This window comes from Galeopterus variegatus, unplaced genomic scaffold, assembly GCF_000696425.1.
Source record: "Galeopterus variegatus unplaced genomic scaffold, G_variegatus-3.0.2 Scaffold2183, whole genome shotgun sequence".
NCBI classification, from domain to species: Eukaryota; Metazoa; Chordata; class Mammalia; order Dermoptera; family Cynocephalidae; genus Galeopterus; species Galeopterus variegatus.
In genome coordinates this window covers 90,640-103,529 of record NW_007728294.1, presented here as the reverse complement: position 1 = coordinate 103,529, position 12,890 = coordinate 90,640, and the positions used below count along the sequence as shown (strand labels likewise).

General features: G+C 51.7%; 1 protein-coding gene and 1 pseudogene across 1 annotated transcript in view; both read left to right on the top strand.

Moving 5' to 3' along the window:
• TECPR2 (tectonin beta-propeller repeat containing 2) overlaps positions 1–12,890 on the top strand; it is a 114,230-nt gene that overhangs the window by 99,462 nt on the left and 1,878 nt on the right. The window contains exons 18-20 of the mRNA XM_008580871.1: positions 9,132–9,273; positions 9,813–9,962; positions 10,374–12,611. Of these exons, the coding sequence (XP_008579093.1) occupies positions 9,132–9,273; positions 9,813–9,962; positions 10,374–10,528 (447 nt within the window). The 3' untranslated portion in view covers positions 10,529–12,611. The remainder of the gene's footprint in view (positions 1–9,131; positions 9,274–9,812; positions 9,963–10,373; positions 12,612–12,890) is intronic.
• On the top strand, positions 5,276–5,719 carry LOC103597071 (annotated as a pseudogene).

Sequence of the window (12,890 nt, the reverse complement as noted above, 5' to 3'; positions counted from 1 at the left end):
AGTAAAAAAAGACAAAAAGGAAAAAAAAAAAAAAAAGAAATCAGATCCACAGTTGCCTGGGTGGGGCCGGGGGGAGTGACTGGCAGGGGCACGAACCTGCTTCCAAGGGATGATGATTGATAAAATTCGTGGAATGGTAGGTCTCATATTTGCCCATTTATTGTGTGTAAATTTTACCTCTAGAAAAAACAGATACTGAGCTATGGTCAGTGATTTGCATGTTGAGATATTGGGGGGAAAGTGTGATGGAGTCTGCAGTTTGCTTTGAGGTACGTCCAGAAAATCAGAAGGGCCGATGGAGGGGCTGCTGGAGGGGCAGGCAGATGGGTAGAGACTGAGGGCGAGTGCAGACGGTGTCACCCGTCCGTCCGGCATGTCAGGTGCTCCTGTAGAGTTCTTCCAGCTTTTCCGTATGGCTGAAATTGTTCATAATAAAACTGGGGGAGGGGATTCAGTAATGTATATGAAGAACCTGGCATGGAGAAAACTCCCAGGATATGCTGACTGACTTTCTCTACTTCCTCAGCAGATTCAGAATAACAACAACAGCGAACAAAACTAAAACACTCCTTCAAAAATACTTTTTGCCCATAAGAAATGGAGGAGCACTTACCTCTGAGAGCAGGGACTCACGGGACAGGATTTAGACAGGTACATATTAAAGTTTATCCCCCAGCGGGGATGAGGATTTACTGCTCTCTGTGTCCTTCCACATAAGGACACACTGTCTCAGACACCTACTGCCAGCACGTTGTTTGACATTCATTAAATGTGGAAGGAAGGGCTGGCCCGTCAGTTCACTCGGTTAAAGGTGGTGCCAGTAACACCAAAGTCAAGGGTTAAAAACAAAAGCAAATGTGGAAGGAGCTCTAGAAAATTGTCTCTTTCATATGCTTTTCTTCTAGCAAGACTAAAAGCTGACATTTATAAGTAGCCCTCTTAAAGTGAAATAGATAATGTATGCAGGACACCTGGCAAAATTGACACACAGAGTAGGTAGGCATCACCACTTGGACATGAGATGTGAAGTTTCAGGACAGTTAAATTCAACAAACTTCTACCTCCAGCCAAGATAGAGAAACAGGGACCAGATTTACCCCCCTGCCTGAAACAACTAAAATACCAACAACTGAAATACCGGACAGTATATGAAAGAGCAGTTTTCAAGACATTGGGCATTAGACGAAAAAGGACAGTCATCTCTGAGAAACAGGAAACAAATGAGAGGAACCCTTCAGCTGCCTCCACTTCCTTCCAGGAAAGGGTTTCCAGGCCACGGCACAGGCAGGGGGCCCTAGACAGAGCCCGCAGGAGCCCGGCCGGCCCTCTGAGCTCCGAGCTGCGGATAGAGCTGGCAATCCAGGGACCGGAGCAGGGAGGAGAGGTCTGCAGAGGCCGCCCTCGAGGCCTCGGCACAGGAGTGCGAGGAAACTGCCCAAGGCCGGGCATCACCATTTTTTCATTTTGAGGAAGCTTAAATTGTTTTCTGCCACTTCCTTTAATTTTTTCCCATGTTCTCTTTTTCCCCCCCATATCTCCATTTGAATATCTATTGCTTTTGAGCTCTCTCCTTCAAAACCTGTTTCTAAGAAATATTATTCTTCTCCAGGATATTTGGTTCTAGTCCTTCTCTTTCATTCTGGAAGGCTGTGATTCTTAGAAAAGAACCACAGGGTGCAGATGGGGTGCCCTGACCCCTGCAGCACTCCCCTCACCAGTCTTCAACCACTGAATGACCCAGTGGTTAAAACAAAGACCCAGGGAATCCTGTCCCAGCCTGACATGGGTGTGCCCCCAATAAGTCTGTGAGCAATAGGAAGGGCCTGCACAAGAGTCCCTTGCTGGTGCTTGCCCATGACCCTGGAAGAGCAAAGTCCAAAGATTGCCTGTAGGAGCATCAGCAAGTGGGCCCTGGGGCATTCGTTTGAGCAGCTCTACGTGGAAAGCTATTGGAGCACACCTGGGGTGAGTGCACTGGGATCCAGCTTCTTCAGTCTTCTCAGCTCACAGCAGTGCGGGGGCCCTGATGCTGACCACTGTCATTCATTCAGGCTGGCATCAGTGCTAGGGTCTGGAGGTGTGTACAGAAAAAGTGGTCATGGTTGGCTTCACCAGCCCCTGCTCAAGAGGGACAGGCATGGCAGCCACCCAGCAAACCTAGTTCTGAGCGTTTTTCTTTAGCACATCGCCCTGCAATTATCAGATGCTGTTTCTTGCTGGATTCTGAAGTCACACTTCAGACCAGATGTGGAGGCCTAGGCAGGACTCAGTAGGGAGAGGACCCCTGGCTTTGCAGTTGGCCCCTAGAGGAAGAAAGAAGCAGAGGAATGTTTCTCCTGTCCAGAATCCAGTGTCTGGAGCCCCACTGGGCTAGACCACAGTTTTCAAACATTTCTAGCTGTGGAACCCCTTTTTCAAATAAAATCTTGTACCGAAGCCAAACGTGTTCAGCAAGTAACAGCAAAGCTGCTCCTGTGCAACTGCCCGATGTCATCTGCAAGGTCCCCAAGGTAGCTTGGCAGAGCCAGGGCTCCATGGGCCTCAGCTGGAAAACCACTGGTGTGCAGTCAATGAGGTCTAAGGACTCGGCATAGCAGGCCCCTGAGCCGCCAGGACCCTCCTCGTCCCAGGTCGGAGTCTAGGACTCACCCGGTCCTCTAGCTAAGGACACAGAACCCTAGGGAGAGGGGGTCTGCCCCGCTCCTCCTGGCATGTCAGTCCTCGCCCTGAGAATGTGCTGTAACTTTAAATACAGGCCCATTAATGTTGGTGTCTGGTTTTCAAGCTTATTTGAAATTGGGAGGAATTGACAAAAAGCAGGAAGAGGGTCTTCTACAAGGAAAACACAGAAAACTAAAAAGAGCAAACAAAAGCCTAAGTACAGCCACCACAGGGGCATGTGACAAAGGACCAAACAAACCCATGCACATCAGCAGCCCCCAAGATCATCACAGACCCACAGTAGCATCGGAGACCCTGCATCCTCAAGGGGAAAAGCTCTGGATATGTCCTATTTTAAGTGGATTAAAGGTTAAACCAGAGAGGACGGAGGGAGATGACTTAGGAGGGAGAAGGGAAGGCAGTCTAGAAAACCGGACTGGTCACTTTGACAAGCACACCTTGTCTGGGTCAGGGTATTTCCAGAAGGCATCCTTCCCCACGTGATTTGTGCTGCTGCTTTGAAGGCTCTCTGTTAATCCACCCCAGTGTTCCTGCTGAATTTTATGCAAGTTCACATAAAGTCCATACCAAAATGATCTGTCTAGATAAACATTTTTTTAGTGTTTTATTTCTTCTAGCCTGGGTTTACTCACATTCTTGCTGAGGGAAACGTGTGAGTGATTGTGTCTATGCATGAACAGCATCTTATGATAAACTCTCGGCTGCCAGAAATTTGAAGAACTCTGGTCTGAGCCCCGGACACCTGAGTTCTAGACTCAGCTCTGGCCGTGGGCAGATCTCTTCACCTCCCAGCATCAGTTCTGTCGGTTTTCCCACCCAGAATATGAGGGCGTTGGGCTTAGCAGGTCTCCTGGGTCCCTTTTAGCCCAAAATCGTTTCTGTAAACCCTTGAAGCCCAGAGAAGCCAGAGTTTTTGTTAGTAAGAGGCGTTGTTTTCTCTTGATTCTGGAGTGAGTTGTGCCATCCTCCTCTCCCAATTACTGTTCGGGTGACCCTGGGCTTGCTGTCCTCTGGTATGCCAATGTCATGAATCTTCCTTGAGCAGCAACTGTGGGAAACCCGCGACACTTGGAGCTCTAAGGGAAAATGAGAAGCATGTCCGTTCCCCGCGAGTGCGCCTCGTCTGGAGGGAGTGCGGTGTACAGGGCGCCCTGGCAGGCCCAGCCGGAGGAGCCTGGGTGGCAGCACCTCGGGCTGCCACATGCTGGTGCAGATTGTTCTGGCAGCCCAGGTAGGGTGGTTTGTGGGGGAGACCGGTCAGGAGGCCCCTGCAGTAGTAGAGGCCGCACACCCTGACAGGCTGGCTCTTGCCTGTTCCTTCACTCACTGGATGAATAGAAAGACCTACTCTGCACCAGTTGTGTCAGGGAGGCACTGGACAAGGCAGGCATAGCCCTGCCCTGGTAGAGCTTGCAGTTTGGTAAAAATGGACAGAAAATGGACTCTAGTGAAAACCGCTGGGTGAGTGGTGCTGGGACTTCAGCATCGTGCACTTTCCCACTAGGGAAGGGGCCCATGTGCATCCCGCAGTAAGAGGCAGCGGGAAGCTCGGCTGGAGAGTCTTTGCAGTACTGTAGTTAACTGAGCAGATCCTCCAAGGAGTGTCTGGTCTTACCATACTAATCTAGTGCTGCAGTCAGACGGGATTCTTCTTGGGGGAATATACTAGATGAAAACATTGACGTCAGAGCTGACAAGGGCTGCATATAACTGAAAAACAAGTTGCCGTGATTGCAGGAACAGAACCTGTCATGTTTGTAGCTCATGTTATCTAAATGAAGCGGTATCTTCACTGCACCTCACCACTGAGATGAATCCCTTAAACCTGAGAATGATCACATGGGCCCCAGAGCAGGTGGGTGTACACGGCAGGGGGCCTTCTCTGCAGTTTGGTAGTAACAGTCTGTCGTGGGAAAACTTCACCCCTTAACTTGAACTTTATGTGTAGTCACAATCTCAATAAATTCTTCCTAGAGAGTCTTGTGGTAATGGAGAAGAGGAATAGCTTCTCCTGTAATGCTGGTGGCTTGGAATAAAGAAAATGCAGTCTCACTTGCCATAATAATTAGTAATGATCCTGGAGCGCTTACCTGTGAGAACATGGGACAGCAGCCTGTTCTTACCCCATGCAGTCTTCCTTGTTTAAGGGGAACTTTACAGCCAGGAGCGGCACCTTTGATCTGTAAATATCCAAGCATGTCGGATGGCTGTCATTAAATCACTGAGCACTCCCAGAAAGGGAGCACGGTCCCTCCCCATCACCCACCTTGTACCTGTCTTTAAAGAGCACTTAAAAACAAGCACATGCCTGCTTGTGCACACGTGTGATACACACACACACTCTCACACGCATCCTCCTACCCCTGTAAGCTCGCCAAGACTATACATAAGTTTTTAAATTTCCAAATTAGTTTTAAATCTTAAAATTCCTTTTTGAATCCATTTTACAAGTTACAATCTTCATTTACTTTTTCATTTTTGTGAAGTTTTGAATATGAATAAGCCAAAATTTTAGGCTGTCTACTTTCTTAAATGAAATTTTTATTGAGATAGTTGTAGATTCAGGAGGCCAAGAGCTGGCCCTGTGGCCACCAGTGTGAAGAGACTGTACGAGTCCCGTTCTTAGAGCTCGAATGTCCTAACCTGAAGCTGAAGAAGCCTCCCTGGGTGCACACGCCATGATGGTGTTCGCTCTCGTGGTGGTGTCTTACTTCCTCACCACTGGAGGAATAAGTTATGTGATGTTGTTGTTGAACCCCCAAGTGTTGGCTCCGTGACTGAGAAACATGGCCTCAGAGGCCAGTAGCTTTCTTGGCCTACAGAGTGAACGGACAGTATATTTTGGAAGGGCTCGTATCCAGCTTCCTGTTTACAGTGGAGGCTTACGTTTCATAATCCTGGATGGATTCGGTGCACCAAATCTTCCAGAATTTAGTAGATTTCTTTTTCTGTTCATTGGATTCGCGTGTGTCTTATCGAGTTTTTTCTGGCTAGAGTATTCATGAGAATAAAACTGCTGGGCCGTGTGATGGGTTAGAGGGCCTTTTGAGGAGGAATCAGTGAACACTGGATTTGCTGCTGCTAGTGAAGTTTTAAAGGCAGCACCAATACTCTAATAGGAAACGTGGAAAAGAACGAAGAGCAGCAGTAAAAGAAGCATTAGTGAGAACACAGGAGCGCACTCAAGCTTGGACTGGAACTTCCTCCTGGTATCAGAGACGAGTTTATCACAGCATGTTTTCCTCCTGACCTGCACTGACATACCAACAATGTGAAGTGCCACTTTCTTCTTAGACCTTCATTTCTTTTTTTTTTTTTTTTTTTAAAGATGACCAGTAAGGGGATCTTAACCCTTGACTTGGTGTTGTCAGCACCACGCTCAGCCAGTGAGCGAACCGGCCATCCCTATGTGGGATCCGAACCTGTGGCCTTGGTGTTATCAGCACCGTACTCTCCCGAGTGAGCCACGGCCGGCCTAGACCTTCATTTCTTAAAGAGATATACTCCATTTCTACAACTTTTGAATGAAGTGATTGTTTTTTACAACCCCCTTTGAAAAACTATAGATTCACATGCATTTATAAGAAATAACAGAAACATATCCCAAGTGCTCTTCCCCAATGGTAACTGCAAACTATAGCACACTGCCACAAGCAAGGCTTGTCTACTTTTTCTTTCTTTTTTAAAAAATTGTGGTTGAATACACATAACATAAAATTTGCCACTAGTGACATTTAGTCCATTCACAATATTGTACACCCATCATCACCATCTAGTTCCAGAACATTCTCAGCATCCCAAAAGGAAACCCCCTCCCATTAGCAATCACTTCCCGTTCTCCCCTCCCCAAGCCCTGGGCAAACACTAATCTGCTTTCTCTGTCCATGGAGTTTCTTCTTCTGGACGTTTCATATAAGTGGAATCACACATTGTGGCCCCGAGTGATGCCTGCTCTGTCTGAAAGCCTCTGGGTGTGTCTGGCTTTTGTCTGATTAATAGGGGGTTTATTTAGCCCCAGACTTTCTGGTACAGACTGGAAGGAAGAGTGAGCCCCTCTCACACTTGGCACAGCTAAAAAACCAGAGGGCACCAGGCTCGGATCAGTGTTCTCTTTTGCCTTCAGAGAAAGGCCCAAGAAGAATACACACTATTTTAGTGGAGGCACTTACGTTGATGTTTTCCAAAAAAATAAACAGTAGTTAGTGAACAGAAAAGCAAATCCAGAGATGACAGTTTTTAAAAAAATCTGGGGGCTGGCTGGGTAGCTCAGTTGATGAGAGCACGGTATTGCAACACCAAGGTCAAGGGTTCGGATCCCTGTGCCGGCCAGCCGCCAAAAAAAATCTGAGTTCATAAAATAAATACAGCAAAGGTACACTGAGGCTGGTAATGAATCAAGTCATGGTGATAAGAACAGAGCACAGTGTGGCCATTTGTCAACCAACAGGCAGAATCTGTTGCTTATTTTAAGTAAACACACTGAGAATTCTTTGCTTCCAGGATCCTGCACTGTTTCCCACTGGGAACTAGTCTGAGACCTGAAGGAGACTGGTTTGAAGGTTTGAAGGAAGATGATGAAGTCATTTGCTTTGAAGTCCAGTGATTCTCATTGTTTCTACCCCCAGGGCGTGCCCAGAGCCCTGGCAGCAGCCCTCTCCAAAATCCATGCCTCTTAATCCCACATCCACCCGACGGAGATGGGTGTAATGTGTAAACGTGGGGTCCTGTGGCCAAAGGTGTAGATTAACAAAGCTAAACGGGTGTCTTTGCTGCTCAGGGGAAGGTGGCAAACATAAATAAATGACCAGACACACCTGATTCTGGTACAGCCAGCACCTAGAGCCAGGAGTGGGAGGCCCAGTGAGCTCTGGGTGGCCCCTGAGGAATCAGCCCCTGGCCCACCTGTGGCCCTGCCTGCCGTCCCAGACCGGGCGGAGGCTGCGGTGACTTCTGTGGTGTATTCAGTGCCCCCTTTGAACTTGCTAGTGCAGCTGGGGGTTGGTGCTTGAAGGTGGCGCAGGGCTTCCAGTGCTGGTTTATGCCAACACCCGCCATCCAGGGGTGTGCCAGGCCTCTACGGCATCTCAGCTGTCTGGCCCTCCACAGGGGCTGGTTTGGCATCATGGCCACTAAGAGCTCGTAGTATGAGCTCCACTCTCCTTCCTGGCCATCTCTCACCACCCCTTGGCCGTTACCTGCCCTGTGTCCCTCAGGCCTCAACCCCAGTGCCTGCTCCTCACCAACCACCCACCTCCACCACTCCCAGGCACTGTTTCCTTTCTTGATAGCACCTCTCGTTATCTGCAGTCAGCTCGAGTTTCCTGTCCCCACTCTAGTGCTGGTGGCCACCCTACTCACCACAGCTTCTGTGCCTGGGGCCTGCAGACACTGGCAAATGCTGTGTAGTGAGCAACTGTGGGACTGACCAGCTCCCTCTCAGGGTCCACGGATGCAACAAGGATGACTCTGAGGTACAGAAAAGCAGGCAGCATTGGGCACTGGATGGACAGCCAGACCCTCAGGGCTGCAGTCACTCGCCAGCACCACTGGTGACCAGAGGCTCGGACTCTCCAAACAACTCTGCCCACGCAGGCACACAGGCCTCATCTGGCTAAGGGGTGGGCAGCCTGGGGACGAACTGGAGCTGGTCAGTGGACAGCAAATGGGACATTAAAGGGACTTACTCTTGTCCTGTGAAAAGTGGACAAGGGATGAAGAGGTGGGCAGTGTGGACAGAGGCTGCCTGAGGAGAGGGTGGGGGGCCAGCATTGTGCCCCCTGGGAGGCTGGCTCCCTGCTGGCTTTCATCACTTCCGTCTCCCACAGCCTGGGCAGCAGGGGACGTCACCTGCCCAGCGGCACAGAGGAGGCCGTCTGAGCCTGAGGAGGCCTCCTGTTGGGTGTCAGGCTCAGGGTGGGCCTGGCCAGGCTGCGTGGCTGCCTCTGGGTGGGCTTTAGCGTGAGTGAGGACGGCAGAGGCAGGGACAGGAGCACTGGCCTCAGCAGTTCAGTGCTTACTGTAGAGCACCCCGTGCCACCCTCAGGCCCAGGCCTGGACACCTATGTGACCCTTTACTGTCCTTGTAGCCCAAGGTCCCACCTTGTGTTTCTTCTTGCATCTCTTCATTCGCCTTTAATCTGGACCGTCTCTGCCCCTTTGTGTTCGGCTGATGTTTGCGCTGCTGGTCTGGTGGGCTGTCCTTCCATCTGGTTTGTCTGACAGTCCGAGGATGACTTGGTGAGCGTCTTTCTTCCTTGTGAGACTGCAGCCGAGGGCAGGACCGTGTCCATTCTGCTTTCCACGGTGCCCACGCCTGCCCTGCCACTCGTGTCCCCACATCAGGCTGTGTGCTGCCATGCAAGGTCACATGACACATTCTCAGGTCCCCAAACCTCCAGACCTTCCTCTTATCCCTTCCTTCCCTGAGAAAAGTCCCTTCCTGCTTCCAGCCTGCCGGGGTCACCTTAGTCAGCGTCCATGCCAGCCCCAACGACCAGATGCTGTGGGCGCTCGACAGCAGATGGAACGTGCACGTCCGGGCTGGGATCACCGAGGAGATGCCCGTAGGGACGGACTGGGAGCATGTGCCAGGTAGGAACCAGCAGGTGGACATTCACCACCGTCCCCTCGCACAGCTGGGCTCGTCAGCCAATGAGATTGTCAGCCACAGCCTGCGAGCCAGGCAGCCACTGCTGCAGTCGCGTGGGGCCATCCTGAACTCCCCCGACATTGCCCCACTGTCTGTGGATCAGCGCTTTCCACCCAGCAGCCACAGCTTTGTGCTGGGTATTTCCTTTCTGTTGTTCTATTGAGGCAGGTGACAGACAAATGTCTAGTAAGTGTTCCTTGTTGAGTGAACCCAGGCATCTGACTTGTGCTTTGGTGGAATGACAGTTTTCACAGTGCCTGGACCCTTCGTCCTTTGGCTTCAGGCTCTTGGCAGCTTTGCTAGTCCTGCCGACAGAGCATCCTTTCCCTGGGCTTCCACTCCGAGCCCAGCCAGTGCAGGGTGCTCTGTCACCACAGGGAGCCCCGGGCGATGCGTGCAGTGTCGGGAGAGTGGGCCCCACGATGGGGATCCATCCCGTCCGCAGCTGGGTGCTGAGGAGGGACACCCTGTTCGCCTGCAGGTCTACAGGCCTGCCAGCTGGCACTGAGCACCAGGACCGTGTGGGCCCGCTGTCCAAATGGTGATGTTGCCCGACGATATGGCATCACAGACAAAAACCCTGCTGGAGACTACTGGAAGAAAATTCCTGGAAATGTGTCATGTGTCACAGGCAGGTGCCCGGGGCTTGGTGGGCTTGGGGCTGCAGTATCCCCTTGGGATTCTCAAGGTTCCTGGAGACCATGTCAGAGGGGTCTCTTGAAGAGGCTGCTGCACTGGGCTCCTCTGTTCCAGAGTGAGAGCCGAGGGCAAGGCCATTCCTGCAGGAACTTGTCTCAGGGGAACTCTGTCAGGAACTGGCAGAGGGGACCCAGGCTCTGCCGGAGTCTCCTAGGACAAGGATGGGGCTGTGCCACCCCTTTAAAGTTGAGGGAACAAAGTACTGATTGGGGAAGTAGCTGGTCTAAGGCCCCACAGCTAGAACGTGGCCAAGTCCAGACCTGGACCCAGGCTCCTGGCTCCATTTGTGCCTGTCCCCCGGGCTGCATGATTCACAATGTGTGATTGGCTGTTGTCCCTGCAGTGACCTCGTCAGATGAGCTCTGGGCAGTGGGCCCACCCGGCTACCTCCTCCAGCGGCTGACAAAGACGTTCAGCCACTTACACAGTGCCCAGAAGAGCAGCCAGGCCGCCACCCCCCACCCCGAGGACCTGGAGGACGAGTGGGAGGTCATCTGAAGGAGCCTGGGGACAGAGTCGCTGAAGGGGAGGAGGCCAGGCTTCTGTATGGACACAGTTGGTTTCCGAGTTGCTCGCTTGTGGACATGCCTCACTGACCCTTGTCCAGGTGTGTCTGTCAAGGTTGGACACCCCCCACTTGCTTTCACCCATGTTTGTTTCTGTCTTGTCCAGAACCCACAGCCTCAGCCGAGTGACTGGAGCTGTTGCTGTAGCAGCAGTGCCTTTGAGCTCTAGCGAGGCCAGCTCCAGAGGGGACAGTGGCCCTGCCGCATTGCATGTGCTACCGTCCCCAAGTGCTGAGGGCATGCCCTTACCAGCAGCTGCGGGTCCACTGGTGGGAGATGCTGCAAGGAGCCTCCGTGGGCAGGCTGAGTCAGAGCAGGAGCAGTGGCACACCCGTGAGCTCTGCGGGCGACCAGCACAAGCGCTGTTGCCATGGTAGCAGCCCCCGCTCAGGCTCCCCACCACTGGACATGCTCAGTGTCTCCATCGCACTCCCTCCCCTGAGATGCACATTCCAGTGCACATTCCAAGCTGGACACTCCACATGGGACCCCAGGGCTGTGCATGAGAAGTTGAGCGCTGGGCTGTGTCGCGATGGGGAGCACATGCGCACACACATGCACACACACACGCACACACCAGGCCCCTGCCGCCCACACACAGGGCGGGCTGCTTACCTCCTGGAGGACACGCTTCAGCCAAAACAGTAAAGGCAAGTGGATGCACATGGAACATGGCAGCATGCACATGTGTCCAAGGCAGGACGGCACAGGAGGGTGCTGGCCACGCATGGGGCTTAGCCACGGTAGCTCACTTAGAAATGTCGGGGGGATATGAACTAATGCTGCTGGTGGACGTCACAAAACCAGAGGCATCCTCAGAGGATGAACCTCCTGATTATTGCCTTTTTTGTTTATTGTATTACAAATCTTCATAAGATACCTCATTTGAAGTCAAATCTTACAAATTTAGAAGAGAAATGTATTTTCTGAAAATAGTGGAAGGCCTTTTGCTCCTTCCTGGGGTTTACCCTGAGCCTGTCTGTCCTCACCTGCAGCTTCGGAGGGCTGGGCGGGCCGCAGCAGGTGGAAGCCAGTGCCTGCTGTGGATAGTCCTTGGGGTCAGCCAGTGCCACTCTCTAATGGCATCTGAGCTCCAGCACCAGGCCGCCCAGCCACGTGTCCTGCCCTGAGCCACTGCCCTCTCCGTCCTGGAGGCAGCTCCAAGGCCGGACTCCAGGCTAGCTGCTTTTTTTAGCCTGCCTCTGGCCCAGGCCTAGTTATCCGATGCCTGTTTTCTACTAAGCAAGTGTGTCAGGGCACCCCCAGGCCACAGGTGAAGAGAGATAAACTATGTTCTCTGACGGGACCCCGCCAGCCATGAAGATGGAGGTTTTCCAGGTCTGAATGAGGACACGATGCTGAAACCCCAGGTCTTACTTCACACTGCACTTTTATGGAGTCCTTTTTGTAAAAGTTGGGTGACAGCAGAGGCAGCCCCAGGCAGGGCCGCTCTCCCTCCGTGTATGTTGTGCCTTGCCCGGCCCCTCAGAAGGCAAAGCTCCCCTAACCCATGGGGTTGTAGTGCGATTAAACCCGAGTCTAGGTGAGACTTTTACACTACTTTTAGCTTCAGTGCTTTGTACCGTTTTCTTTCTGGTTTTAATTTTTAGTTGTGCTTTGAGACAGTGCAATAAACTAGACTTTTTCCAAACCTGGTTGAGTCTGATGCTTGAGCTGTGAGCAGGTGCCCTCAGCAGAAGCTCCTGAGGGCTGGTGTTCCTGCCTGTGCGAGGAGGATCTGCCAACCCAGACCCTCTGCATCAGCAGACCTGATCTCCTGACCTAGTTGGTGTTGAAATATGTACCAGTCTGCCTAGGTGGCTCTCGTGGGGGAATGGCCACTCAAGAGCTGGACATATCCACGGTAGCCCCTGGGAAGGACACCCTGAGGTGAGGCAGAGCGCAGGATGTCGCCTCATGCAGCCGTGGGCAGGCTTTGGGAGTTCAAGTCCCTGGTTCTACGTCTCCAGTCAACAAGCAAAACCATGTACCAGAAGTACCCTTTGGAAACTAACATGCAAAAAAAGATCACATCCAGATCAGCAGCAAGACGCACAACATAGCACCCTGAACAAGGAATATCAGACTCATGCCAAGAAATGGCGCAGCTTTACAGAAGACATAAAAGAAAACTTGAATAAGGGAAGGTATGTCTCACATTCCTGGACGGAAGACTAAATACATGGTGCAAAGACGTCAGTCTTTTCTAAAGGAAATTACAGGTTTTAACTCAATTTCACTCAAAATTACCACTTAGGATTTTTTTGTTGGGGGGAGGCAAGGAGGAATTCACA